Source organism: Melospiza melodia, chromosome 5 (assembly GCF_035770615.1).
Source record: "Melospiza melodia melodia isolate bMelMel2 chromosome 5, bMelMel2.pri, whole genome shotgun sequence".
Lineage (NCBI taxonomy): Eukaryota > Metazoa > Chordata > Aves > Passeriformes > Passerellidae > Melospiza > Melospiza melodia.
This window is the reverse complement of record NC_086198.1, coordinates 69,216,542-69,229,992: the sequence shown is the minus strand read 5'-3', so window position 1 is coordinate 69,229,992 and position 13,451 is coordinate 69,216,542. Positions and strand designations below refer to the sequence as shown.

General features: G+C 40.1%; 2 protein-coding genes across 8 annotated transcripts in view; both read left to right on the top strand.

Moving 5' to 3' along the window:
• The window catches only part of CEP135 (centrosomal protein 135), a 31,176-nt gene extending 28,634 nt beyond the window's left edge, over positions 1-2,542 (top strand). The window contains exons 25-26 of the mRNA XM_063157238.1: positions 71-217; positions 1,948-2,542. Coding sequence (XP_063013308.1) covers positions 71-217; positions 1,948-1,969 — 169 coding nt within the window. The 3' untranslated portion in view covers positions 1,970-2,542. The remainder of the gene's footprint in view (positions 1-70; positions 218-1,947) is intronic.
• Positions 2,543-8,240: 5,698 nt separating this feature from the next.
• The window catches only part of CRACD (capping protein inhibiting regulator of actin dynamics), a 130,207-nt gene continuing 124,996 nt past the window's right edge, over positions 8,241-13,451 (top strand). For 5 of the 7 annotated variants that reach the window (XM_063157234.1, XM_063157226.1, XM_063157230.1 and 2 more), the window contains exon 1: positions 8,372-8,579. The gene's annotated coding sequence lies outside the window, so the exon portion shown is untranslated. Of the gene's footprint in view, positions 8,324-8,371; positions 8,580-8,843; positions 8,948-13,451 lie in introns of those variants that run through there. The other 2 variants (XM_063157227.1, XM_063157228.1) reach the window with 2 other exon arrangements.

Here is a 13,451-nt window from a genome sequence, read left to right as displayed (position 1 = left end):
GCTTTATGAGAAAGGGAGACTCTGTTAGGTTCCTTGACCACGGTGCAGTGGCGGGTGCTGTGTGTTGCAGGGAGCGCGCGATCCAGGAGATGCGCCGGCACGGGCTGAGCACGTCCTCGCTGCGCGCCTCGCCCCCGCTCAGCTCCACGCTCAGGTCCCCCGCGCACTCCCCGGAGCGCGGCGCCGCCAGGACAGCTGAGCACGCAGCAGCTGAAAAGTAAGTGATTGCAGGTTAGCAGGTCTTTCCTGTTTAAGAGTCAGGTGTAAACTGGTTCTAAATAATACATTTGTGATTGTATGAAATTGTTGCACGCTTCAGATGTTCCTAAGTTCTGCTTTTGCTGTCTCTCCTACTATAAAATATTGATTGCAACCAATAAATGCAAAGTGCTCTCCAAAGACCATATAATATAATGGATTCTCCTTCCTCTTTTTCTTAATGGCCTTGCACCACCTGACAGCTTTCAAATATATGTTGCCTGCATAATACTACCATTTATTATATCCAGATATACTTTACCAGTTTATTATTGAAAATAGTTATCTCCAAACAGTGAATGGTTCATATTAAGAGCAATGCCATGAAATTCTTCTGAGTAGAGCAAAGAAGGAAAGACACTCCAGAGAAGAGCCCAACTAAAATGCATTTGAACCCTAGACTAGATGAAACTATCTCCAAAACAAGTGCATAAAAATAATTAATGTATTTTTCATTGTTAGTGCTTGAATCTATGAATGTCTAAGATTGTGATCACTATAGTCCATAAAAAAGAAATCAAAATCGGCCTCTTACGTGTTCATTTTCACTGTCATGTTTGTTCTTTTAGAGATCAGTTTTGGTTTAGATGATGCCAGTTACGTGTTGCAGGCCTGATTGTTGACTGTATATCCCACCTGTCCTATATTGAATAATAAATTGTAGTGAAGAGAGGAAGGAGAGGAAGAGATAAAGAGTGATTGTTGTAGGAAATATGTGTGGTGTGACAGGTCATGAATCTAACTAACAGATTTTAAAGTTTATTTTTGCTGGTAAATACAAATGGCTTGTTCTAAGTTTACTTTTGTTAACAAAAATACAGTTTTCTTGAGAACTGAGCTCAGCCTGGCATGAACCCACTTTGTCAGCAATTTTTTTCTTCTGCAAATTTTTGGGTAAAGCAAAAGTGGAAACTGTAGCAAATGAGATACTGACAGTGGGGGATGAGACAGCAGATATGCTTTTGCTTTACTGGTGAGCCCCTAGGCATACCCTGTTACGTTGCAAAACGACATTTTGACTGAGGTGATGACAGATGATATATTTCTGAGGAGTGTCATCAGTAGAGAATTGTCTTTAGTCTTCCTTGCTTTACAGTGAGTCCTGAGAGCAATAAAAAGTCCAGTTGCTGTGCTTTGAGGATACCATGTAGTACACTATTTTTATCTAATATTTGTATCCCTAGTTTAACAATGTCAACTCTGTACCATATCTTACCAGAAAATACCCCATTTTCATGTAGTGTGTATTTTTAAAGAATGTGGTTTTTAACAACTGAATTCACATGCAGTTGTTATGCTTCTTGCCTTTTAAATGTATCAATTACAGTAGAGTGATCTCAGCAGAGCTGTTACCATCTTTCATCCTTCTTGTTTATTCCTTCTTGGGAGCTTAACAGAGTGAAGTGTACTCTGTAATTACTGTTCTGTAGTGTTACAGCTGTCTCTCTCTGACCTGATTTCATCTTCTCAAGAAATTTTCTCTTCCTCCTGATCTCACTATTACTTTTTATAAATTATTTTAGCAATGGGGCAGTGGTGTAGAGTTTTAAGTAATATGCTAATAGTTGATATTTGGGAGTAACAGAAGACCATCTGAGGAGACTAAAGCTAATTACTACTTTTTATCCTAATATTAATTAGTAAAATATAATAGTTACCTTTATTTTGACATCTTTTCTTTCTCCACAGAAATGTGACCATCAAGGAATAACCAGTACTTGAGTAGCTGAAGCATTACCTTGTTACAAGGACTTTTTTAATATAAATTATGAATACTTGTATTTTACCTCTGTTTACTTCAAATCACTGATTACCTTTGAAACCTCTGAGAACGGGGGAAGTAATCAACTTTGCAAAATTCTGCTTTCCCAACTGGCAGGAGTGACTGACTTTTTCTGGCTGTTTGACAGGTTTTGTATCAAACCTGGCTAAGTTTTCTTACTTTTTTTGGAAACATAATAATTAAAAGAAGGAAATGAGTAATGATTTGACAATCTCTTGTTTTCATTTTTCTATTTTATTTGTTTGCTTATGTCATAAGATTGGAGAAATTTATTCATCTTAATGTGTGCTAACATAGAATAACATCCCCAACTGTGTTAAAAATGCTGAGCCAGTGTATGTTTTCTACTCATGATGATTTCCTATGTTTGGGTTTCTAACAAGTGTTTTCTGTTTTCAGGTTTTTCTTAATGGTATTTAAAAGTATCAATTACCTATTTTGTGAATGTGTTTTGTTTACTGTACCTTTTCTTAATAAAAAATATATATCAGTTATTCTTTATTATTTTTTCTATCAATCTCCCTTTTTTTAACCTTTGTGTGACATTGCATTTTAAATATCCCCATATTTAATGAAAAGTGAAGATAAAAATTTTAATTATGTATTGAAATACTTTAAATATTTAAAAATTCTCAAAGTATTTTATATTCAAACTTTTGAATCATAGCTGGAGATATTTTTCAAATTTTGGTATTAAAAGCTCAAAGCAACCTGTAATCATTCACGCAGTTAAGCTCAAGCTGTTATAGAGGTGACACAGGACTTTATGCTGTGACATACATATTAGGTAAATGAAGTGAGAACTAATCTTGAAAATATCTGGGGTATTTAGCAGAGGAGCATTTCAAACTCAGGCTTTGAAGTAAGATGCAGTGAGCAACACAGAGTTTTCTGAATAATTACATGCCAGCAGGGTGACATGGTGTGTATTCATAGGAATTACACAGAGCACTAGAAACGGGAGGATGCATTGCTGCACATCCTTGCACTGGCCAAAAGTTCTGCTTGCCCAACAACAATAAAAACCTGTGATTACCAGCATCTCTAAGAGGCAAACAACATATTAAATAGCATGGGGGAAAAAACATCTCTTTTTGCTTAGATTTTATCTAGTTTGCAACAAGATTGTTCTACTTAAAGTTTACGAATAATATTGTGTTAACTGAAAATATTGTATCATATATTATGTATTAAATTGTACTGATTAAAGGCAGCTTAGAGCACCAATTCAGAAGTACCTGAAAATACTCATATCACTTGAGGTTTTTCAGCTATGTGTATTCACAGTGGGTGCGTCTTACACATTTTACTTTCTAGGTCTTTTATTTGCCAGTTACAGGAGTGAGGAGGATTTTGTCTCTGTTACTTACCTATTAAGACTGTTTGTAATTAAGTCAGTAATTTACACTGATGCTAATTGGTGTTAATTATTCAGGTTGATTTAGTAAGGAGGAGAAAACTCGTGTCCTGCTCTTGGTGCCTTCAGTGGTGACTTTTAAATATCCTATTTTGTAAATAAACCCTTTTAAATTGGAATTATTTTTTAAAGCTAGTATTCCACTTTATTGAAAACAGTGTATTTCATCTTACTGAAAAATGCATATTTTGGCATTACAATTAAAACCATAACACTTCAATTAATAGTCATTCCTACGTATATAGGATATATCAGTTACAAAGAATTAGGACCTCATTGAACACAGGTGTTGTAACAAAATTGGTATTATTGTGGTGACCAAAGCCTGTGCAGATTTCTAGTATTAAAACAGTACTAATATTCAGGCTGTAGTACAGCTGTCAATTTGTCTTCTTGTTACTATTGTTTTATATACATTTATATAAGCAACTAGAATAAAACAAAAGTAATTTTTAATCAACCTTGCTTTTAAATCAAGCATTTCAATTAATGAAGTAGAAAACAAGCACAAATTTGTGAAAGATTTAAATCCATGGACTACTGCTTATGCTATGTATGAAATGAGCCTTATGTGGGCAAGATGTTAATGTGGCTCACCTGGGCTCTGCTCCCAGAGGCTTCCCTGCTGTTTTCACACCCTTGGCTGCTGTGTGTAGTCCTCAGCTGGGGTGAGTTACAGGGGGAGTGAGGGAGACATGAAATTATGATAATACTCCATATACTCAAGTTGTCTGCAATTGGGATGGGGGGGAAAAACAGCTTTAGAGAAATAATATAGGAGAACAGTAATCATTGGAACTGTTTTTCTACAAAGCAATGAGAGTCTAGCATCAGAAGCAGGGGAGTCTAGAGATTATAAAAGGACAGGTGTTTTCAGTTTATTAAAACCTGAATTTCTCAACTAAACATCATAATATGGTTTTGAGAGATCCATAAAATTAATTGGTTTTGGGGGTTTTGTGTCTTACATTATGTCCCTAAAATTTAGGTAATTAACCTAAAGATAAGTAAATCTAGGGTTCAGTTGGGAAGCCAAATTTGTTCTTTTTTTGTCACCCTCAATGGAGAAACACTGATATTCCTGTGTATTGCTAATTAAAAAAAAAAAAATCTAAGATGAGAGATTCAGTCTTCCATTTTAAAATGTTTTATACAGAATTTGACATATATATGGCAGCCCTGGGCAAATGCTGTTACTCCTTAATGAAACCTGCAGATTTTGGGGGGTTAGATCATTCCTTGGGAGAGAACTTTACACTTCTTTGTTTTGCCAGCAGTGTAAGAAACCAGGGGTGTGTGGCTTTGGTACTTGAAGTGAGCCAGAGGTGCAACTTTAGATAAAAAGATATTCCAGTTTCATTTCATCCTCTGACCCTTCATAGGCCACACAAAGATCGTAGTAGCTGCAGCAATATTAATTCCTGAGCTGAAGCCTTACCATCCATGCTGCACTATAAATGGTGTGGGGGAGAGAAGGCCTTGCTGCTGTGAGAGCACTTTTAGCAACAGCTGAAAGGTGTCAGGGGCTGCACTGCTGCCACAGGGCTCTGGCCACAGAGGCAGAGAACCACCCCATCCATCTCCATCAGGCTGCAGGGTTATCCCTGCCCCAGCACAGCAGCTGGGCTGGCACAGGGGGCTCCAGCAGATCCCCTGCCCACATTTGGGCTGTCCAGGATAGAATGTAAGAAGATAAAGATAGTGCAGAAGGCAGTCTCACACCTGAGGAGTTGCAGCTGTACCAATCACCAAAGATTAGAAACAGGCCTGGCCTTAACAGGCCACAGCTGTGTCCAATAAAGACGAGTGCTACAAAAGAGTGGGTTAGCTGGGTGAGGAGAGAGATGGAGTTTGTTGGCTGTGATGAAGAAGAATGAATCAGTACTGCAAGGAGCTGTATGTGAGAAATCACCAAGAAGGTATGGGGGATTTGCAATGAGATGGCAACATTGGGCTGTAGGCATGGCCTGCCCAAGGTAACCAACTCCCAGCATACAGAGTCTTCCATCAGGCTCCCAAGACAACATGGACATGTTCTTGGGAAGTGTGGCAAAGAGCCCAAAGATGATTAAGGGGTTGGGGCGTCTCTCATATGAGGACAGTCTGAGCAAGCTGGGGCTGTTGAGCCTTGAGAAGCGAGGGCTCAAGGAGGGGAACCTGCTACACACTTCTCCATGTGTAACCATGGGTGGGAGTGGGAGTAAAACATCTCCTCTTGGTTGGGAGAGGGGGAGGTACAAGACTGAGTGCAAATTGAAATACAAGGAATTCAAGTGAAACATCAGGGGTATTTTTTCCACGGAGGTGATCAAACAGTGCGACAGGCTGTCCAGAGAAGTTGTGGAGTCTCCTCCACAGAGGTATTCAAAACCCACTTGGGAACAGTCCTGGACAACTGTAGGTGACCCTGTTTTGAGCAAGGGTTTGTTGCACGAGGCAGTCTTCAAAGGGGCAACAACCCTGGGGCTGCAGGAAACTTTCCCACACTTGCTATCTAAATTATGATCTTTGACATTTTAAAAATTACAAGCATAAAAATAATTGCCATTGTTTTGTCTCAGTATTAGTTGTATCTGTGTTAGAACTTGGGCGAGTTTCAGAATTTATCATGGTGGTTGCCTCTCCCACCTGTGTGTGCTGCAAGCTCAACATTATCCAAGCAGAGCTGCCCCAGCAGTGTTGACAGTATGTCCTTTACCATTTCAAGGCGATAGCCCAGGAATTAAACTAAGTAGAATGGCATGATGGAAAATGGAGGAGAGGGTGGGAAATGAAATTATGTTAGCTTCTTCTCAGTTTAAATGCTCCTGAGCAGGAATGGCTGTATTTTCATGAATACAAACACAGAAATGAGTTTCAGCATGGTTACTCAGCTGTGAGTCAGTCAAGGTCTGCAGGAGCAGATACTGCTCTTTGGGGAGATTTTCACTGAGCTTCTAGTCCAGAGGAACCCATTGACATCTGAACGTGTCTTTATGAAAAGATGTGTGTGGGTTGCTGGACTATAGCTGTGTCTGCAATCTTTATCTGTACCCACTTGCTTTGCATGAATCCATAAAGATGCCGAATGGAAGGAAAGGCACTCCCGGCTTGCTGCTGGCTTTTACGTGGATTCCTTGTGCCACCTAGTGGACCTGGGTCTTTTCCAGTGATCATGGCACATCCTGAGAAGGTTCAGGTTTCTCCACAGAAATTCTAGATTTTTAATATTTCTATAATAAGATAAACTAAACTCAGAGAACAAGACTCACTAATAAAGCTATGCATGCCTGAACCCTATTCATCATTTGATGAATGAGATCTGTGATTGCATCACTTTCCAGAAGTTGTTGGTTCTTAAGAAAAAAAAAACCAAATACTTATTTCCTGCTCCAGGAAAGTGAAAAGTTTCACCTTTGCCAACAAAGGTCTGATGTAATTGAGCAGTTTGATCGATCTGAGGGAATTGGCAAAAGCTGGATTCACCTCTTTCCTGGTGGATACTTTAGAAGTTTTCTCTCTCTAGCACCCAATTCTACCTCTTAAAAATGTGCAAGTGCTCTAGAGAGCAGTAAAGCCAAACATGGCAAAACCCCTGAATCTTTTAGAGGACTGCTACAAAATTCAGCTCTGGTAATCAAGGTGCTTTGTGTCTATATACTTTGGTTATAAATCCATCTATACATATGTAACACCTAATGTTAAAAGTAGCAGTCAATATACCTAACCGCTGTCTAAATAGACCTGGTGCATGAGCTTAAACTTCTGAATTATCAGTGGCCTTTAAACTGTGGCTTTAGTTGTGATGGGACTGAACAGACTGTGCCTCCCAGGGCTTGTATGATTAGTCTTCTCTAGAAGACTGCAGGTGAAAAAGTGATTTCTAGCAATTAGTGTTTATTTGGAGTCACAGACTGTTTTTTCTCACAAATATCACTTGGACACAGGAATTCACTGAGCAATAGCTCACCAAGGAGTGGGAGAATATCAGTTAATGCCCACCTAAACTTGTATTCTTCCTTTTTAAACCCCTGGTATTGGGGACAGTCAGAGACAAAAGAAAAGGGGAAGATGATAGCTCTTTGGTCCAACCCAGCATGGATCTTACGTTTTCTTTTAAGAATATCAGTAGGACCACTTCTGACTGGATCAAAAAATTAAGGTAGCAGGCAAAATCCAAAGCTGCAAGGCTTTTTTCTCCAGGGACCACCTGAATCTGGAGAGCTGGCTAACAAAGCACATCTGTGTCAGTGATGGAGGATCAGGAATTGTGTGACCAAAGTTGGTTTCAAAAGTGGAAGAGCCTGGATGGGACTAAGAGCAGCATGTGCTTTTACCATGTTCTCCCTGAGAAGCTCGGGAAACAGGTGTGCAGCACTGGTAAAGCACAGAGTGCTGAACTGGAAGAGTGGGGCCCCAGAAGAGCTGATACAAATACTGGATATAGGGCTATAAGAAAGGAGGCTGATTTCTGTGCTGGGGGACAGTGGGTTCTGGTTTTGTTCCTTGCAGTTTGTCCTAATTTTCAGTAAATTAAGGGGATAAGGAATTGCCTAGCTACAGCACGGGCTAGGCTCTGGGTTCAGACTTTGGTCTTGCTGGGAGAACCAGCGGGGGTTCAGAGAGCGGTGCACCTGGAGCTGCGAACCTCTCCTCCTCGGGCAGTGCAGCGGTGCGGAGTCCCGGTGAACGCGGACAGACCCGGCTTTACCCTTTCGGGGCCGGGATGCGGGCGCGGCCGGGGCGCGGCGCTGCGGGGCGCCCGTGAGCGGCGGCGTTGCTGCCATGGGGCGGCCGCGGCGGGGGCGGCATCCGACGGGCTGGGCGGCACCGCGCCCGCAGCAGCCGCCAGCGCGTCCTCCTGGCAGCGCGGAGAGGCAGCGCAGGTAGGACCCCGGCCCCACCCCTTCCCCCGCCGCGGCGCCGGGAGCTGGAGGGAGCCTCGCCGCAGCCCGAGCTCCGCAGCCTCCCGCGGGGCTCCGCATCCCGGCCTCGCCGCCCCGGGAGCGTTCGCCGTGCGGGGCTGTCCCCGCCGCTTTGTGCTGCCCGCCCTGTGCTGCGTGTGCCCTTTGGCTCGGCAACGCCAGCGGCCAGCAGCCCAGCGGCAGGAGGCTGCGCCGGGAGGACGGCCAGAACCCCCCCGTAAGTAGCTCCCCGCCGCTGCTGGGCTGCCTTTGTTCGGTGGAAGGTGTAAGGAGGCGTGCGGGTGATTTTCAGAAGGTGTCACTTCACTGCTGCCGCGGAATTCAATGGCTGGGCTGGCTCTCTCCGATTCCTTCTGCTTCCCCTTTGTTAGCGGTTTCCCGGGGAGTCCTGTATTGTTTCAGCTTCGCTGAAAAAAAGCAGGAGCTGTCAAAGAGATGACTTTGTTCCCTGCGATGCTTCTCTCGAGCAGCATCGCTTTGTTCGCGCTCCCGTGAGCCATTTGTCACACAAGTGCCGCCGGAGCCAGCGGGCTCCGCTCCGGGGCCGCGTCCCTCTGCCTTTGCCCTTCCCAACAGCTGGAGCAGGTAAGGCAGAGGTAATGGCATTCACACGGGAAATCCATCTCCTCAGTCAGAAAACGTCTGTGTCAGCGGCGGAAATGTGTGTAACGCGCATCTTTTCTATGTCACGGGGGGATTTTTAATGAATGACGGTTTGGGGGTTTTTAATTAATTTTGCTGGTGGTGTTGCCACTAGTCAGTTACAGATCTGGCTCTCCGTAGCTGTAGGATGTAAAACCGTTGTTACGTCTCTGCTCTGTAATTTTAAGTGTAAAAATGCCCTGTTAAAACACAGTTCAAGGAGTAAATAGAGACCTGGAAACCACAACTGTGCATCCTGAAAATTTAATATGCCTGACAATAATGGCACTGAAAATGATCTGCTGTTGGGGGGATGGGACCATGGAGAAAGGGAAGAGTAATTTGCAACCACAGGCCTAATAATAGATATTCTGTCGATAATAGATACGTAGATAATGTAATTTGTTATCTTCCCAAACACATTTTCTGTACATACCTTAAACGTTATTGTATTAAAAGAGCTCTTTTCTTAGACTCTGGGTTATTTAAGATAGCTGATAGCAGTAACATGTTTTAATAGATTAAAGATGATAAATTGAAGCCAGAACTGACTTTTATTTGGTATTTAGTAATGCATGCTCAGTAAATTCCCGTCACTGAAATAAATCTAATTGCATCTTGCATAGACGATTAAGTCTTGTAACTGTACCAAAACATTAATCAATAGGCGTAAATGTTATCATGAGTTTCTTTAACAAAGCCATTGATGCTGCAGTAGCCAGCAGTTTTGTGTATTACTTTCTTTGGGTGGTTTGAATCCAGGTCAGGAATTCATCACATAGACAAATTCAACCCTTCCTTGGCTGCTATCAGTTTATCAGGTTAGACATTGTGTTTGGGGTTGAATATTTCATTGCAGCAATTAGCTTGAATTGAACATTGTGAAGTGTATTGAAATTTTATGTAAAAGTGATTTGTACATTTGTTTGTTCTCCAGTTGAATAATTGCAAGAACTACTGTGGAAATATTTGTTAGTAAAAATGGTATATGGCAAAGAGGTTGGTTCTGGTTGGTATTGGGTCTACTTTTCTCCAACAGGAAAATTTGTCTTAGTGCACCCTGTTCTAAAATTAAGGGCCATTGTCAAACACCCACTTGGGCAATCCTACATTTTAGAGAGAATTGCTTAACACTTATAAGAAAATACTATTTTTTATTTATATACTGTAGAACAGAATTTTTAAAATTGCACTGGTTGGAAACACAGTTGGTCTGAAGCATGAATGGCTTGCTGGGTCCTGTGCTAAGACATCGACTTTTTTCTTTCTTTCCCACACCCCCTTCAAAGTTTGTTCCTTTATAGGTCTTATTTTGGTTTGTTGTTTTGTGAGGTTATGCAAGTAATTTCAGAAATTTCAGAAATTTCCATTTGTGAAATGGAAAGGCATTTGGTTTTTTTTCAACATACAGTTCCTTGAAACCTTAACAAAATTTATTAACTACTAAAAATACTGTTTGGCAATCATATTTCACTTTAAATACAGATACTAAAAAGCAGCCGTTTTGGTTTCACACTGATTACAGCAATAAAAATAACTTTTGCAGTTTCTTCTGCTTGGGCTCTTAGTCACTCTGAATAGTGTTTTGCCAGGTATCTCAGTCACTGAAAATAGATTAGTCTGTTACTAATGTAGTTTAGAGTTATTTCAGTATTCCTATTATAGATGTGTCAGGTAAGCTCTTTTTAAATAAGAAACACACGGCGTAATAAGTGTTGAGTGAAAGGTGATGATGAATTTATGAATATATTTGATTGTTTTAGAATGAAATCTAACACAAACAGGATTTTTAGAGACAGTGTTAGCTTGAATGACTGTTTTGACTTTTAGTCCTCACAAGCCAAGAGACAAGACTTTTCTTCATATTCTGAATTATTCATATTTGAAAATTGCTGAATCTGATTGTTGAGAGGGATATTTTCCCCTCCCAGAAAATCAATGCAGCCTTTATTCTATAAAAGCCCAAATAAGAGAATCATGTCAAAAAAGGATAAACCTACTATTGATATATTGGAAAAGTACAGTAAATTTTTTTGGAATCGACAGACTCAGGGTGATGTAGTTGCATAATAGCTGCCATCAGCATGATCTAAATGTTGAGATGCTCTAAACACCTGCATTTTGACATCGAGCCAATGTATTTGAACAAGATATAATAAAGTTGTATAAAGTGCACTGTAAAATAGAATTAATTGATGTTAAGTGGCATGATAGAAGGCAAACTAAAGTTACAGGGTTAACTTTAATTACATTACTGCTTCTACTGGAGGGGCCAATTTTTTTTATCTGTTATTTAAATTAGTTAGTAATGAATAAAAATTGTGTTTGTTTCCATGGAGACTCCATGAGTTCTGCCTTTAAGGAACAATCAGTTGTTTTGTAGACCTTACTCTTATTTTTTCCCCATCATTTCCTGAAGGAACTTTTACTCCTTTTGACTCTCTACATTACACAACTTTTCTCTTTATGAGCTAAAATATATTTTGTCAGAAGAACACAGCATTTACCCTTGCTTCACATTCAGCATTTTCACTTATATTGGTGAAGCCTTACAAAGAAAGAAAATTGACTTGTAACAAATATTTTTAAATTGATGCTGTTCAAGACCTGTGCATCACATGAGCCAAATCCCAATGATTTGGTAATTAAGTTTGGTGGGAAGAAAAATGTAGAGATCTTGCTGCATATTATCCTGGGTAAGTGGCTTACAGTGCTGTTTTGCCACACAGAATGGAGCTGATTCAGATGCCACTACAAATGTGTAAAGTACATCAATATATTTATAAATATAGTTCAGTTTCCTCTTTATATATGTAGGCTGTGTACCAAATTATGGGAGTAAAAGTTTCATGCCTCTAACAAGGCCATTTAAGAAAATACTGTCATATGCAGATGATTTTAGTGCGTTTAACTCACATCCCAACATTGCTTTGAAATGGCTTATTGTTTTGATGCTAACACATGTGAAAGCCTTATTTTCTTCTCCATTATTGCCTCGAGAAAAACAGTAAGAAAATGATGGAAATAAGTAAAAACTTTCCTCACACTTTAGTGTTTGGGAGTGCAAACTGCTGTGCATTTTGCTGGCATGCTTGACCATCTCTTTCATTACTCAGCATGTTTTGAAAGTCAGCTGTCAGACTGGGGCAGCTTCATGAAGCCCCTCAGTCTAGTGATTTGTGGTAAGGCTTCTGTAGGAGGATGCTGCACGTTAAGGATTATGTTTACTGTTAAGTTGAAATGTGCAGGGAGTGTGATGAAAAGAATTGAAGTGAAATGAACCGTACCAAATTCTGACTTTCATGTTGCTCTTCAAAGAAAGTTGATTTTCTTCAAAGTAACATGCTGTCTTTCTCTGTGGCTTTTAAGAAAGCTGCATTTGAAACTTCAGCACATTAAAAAAAAGAAAAAGATACAATTACAGTGATCTGTGGAACAGTTTAGGCCAGATGAGAAAAATAGTGATAGGAAACCCTGTGAATCTGTATTATCTTTGAGTATCTGTTGGCACATATTTGAGATAGTTGGGTTGAGTGGATTCATCTGCCGACAAAACCAAAGTGCCTTCCATGTTGCAGAATCTCTTTTCTTTTGCTTATAACTTTGGCGAATTTTAGCCATGTGCTCTGTAGCTCATCACACATATTTGCGATGTTAATTTTTATTGTAATTATTAATTAATTGAGAATTAGATTAGTTGTTTTGCCTTGCTAAAAAATCCTAATACAGTTCAGAAACATGGTACTGCTCTGGTTTTTAGCTAGGCTCCAGATCCTGCTAAGGCAGTGTCCTTTTGTCTGATCTTCATTTTTACTGTCTTCATGAAAATCTGCCCAAATTTTCTGTCATAAGTCTACAATATGCTAGTCTACAAATAAAGTTATAATACTAGGTCTACAAACTATTGTAGTTTTCACATACCTGTGAAAATTTTAGGAAACAAAATGAGAGATTACATGTTTATTCAACACCCAGTGCCACAGAGTATTTTTAACAGTGACCTCAGGGGTACTTGCCTATATCAGCAGTAGCAATTGAAGTGGCACTGTGGCTATGCTGGAGACAGAATTAAAATCAAGATTTTCAACAGGACAAAGATGTTGTAATTATGAACTGTATAAGGAAGGGATTGGGCAGTGATTCTTTGGAAGAGCTTTGGTTTATGGTAGATTACTCAAATTGCTGCTGCAATAAAAGCAAACATTGTATGGTGATACATAAGATAGGACAACAGCATGGAAGACAGGAGAGGTCCTCCTCAACTGTAACACCATGTCCAGGCAGGCTACACACTTCTACAAAAAAGTGTATGAATTGGAGAGTATCCAGAGGAGATGAATGAAAATAATTAAAATATTTAGAATATATGACTTATGAATGAATGCTGAAACGTCTGGAGTTGTTTCAGCTCAAAGAATGACGACTGTCATGGTTAACAAGACATCAT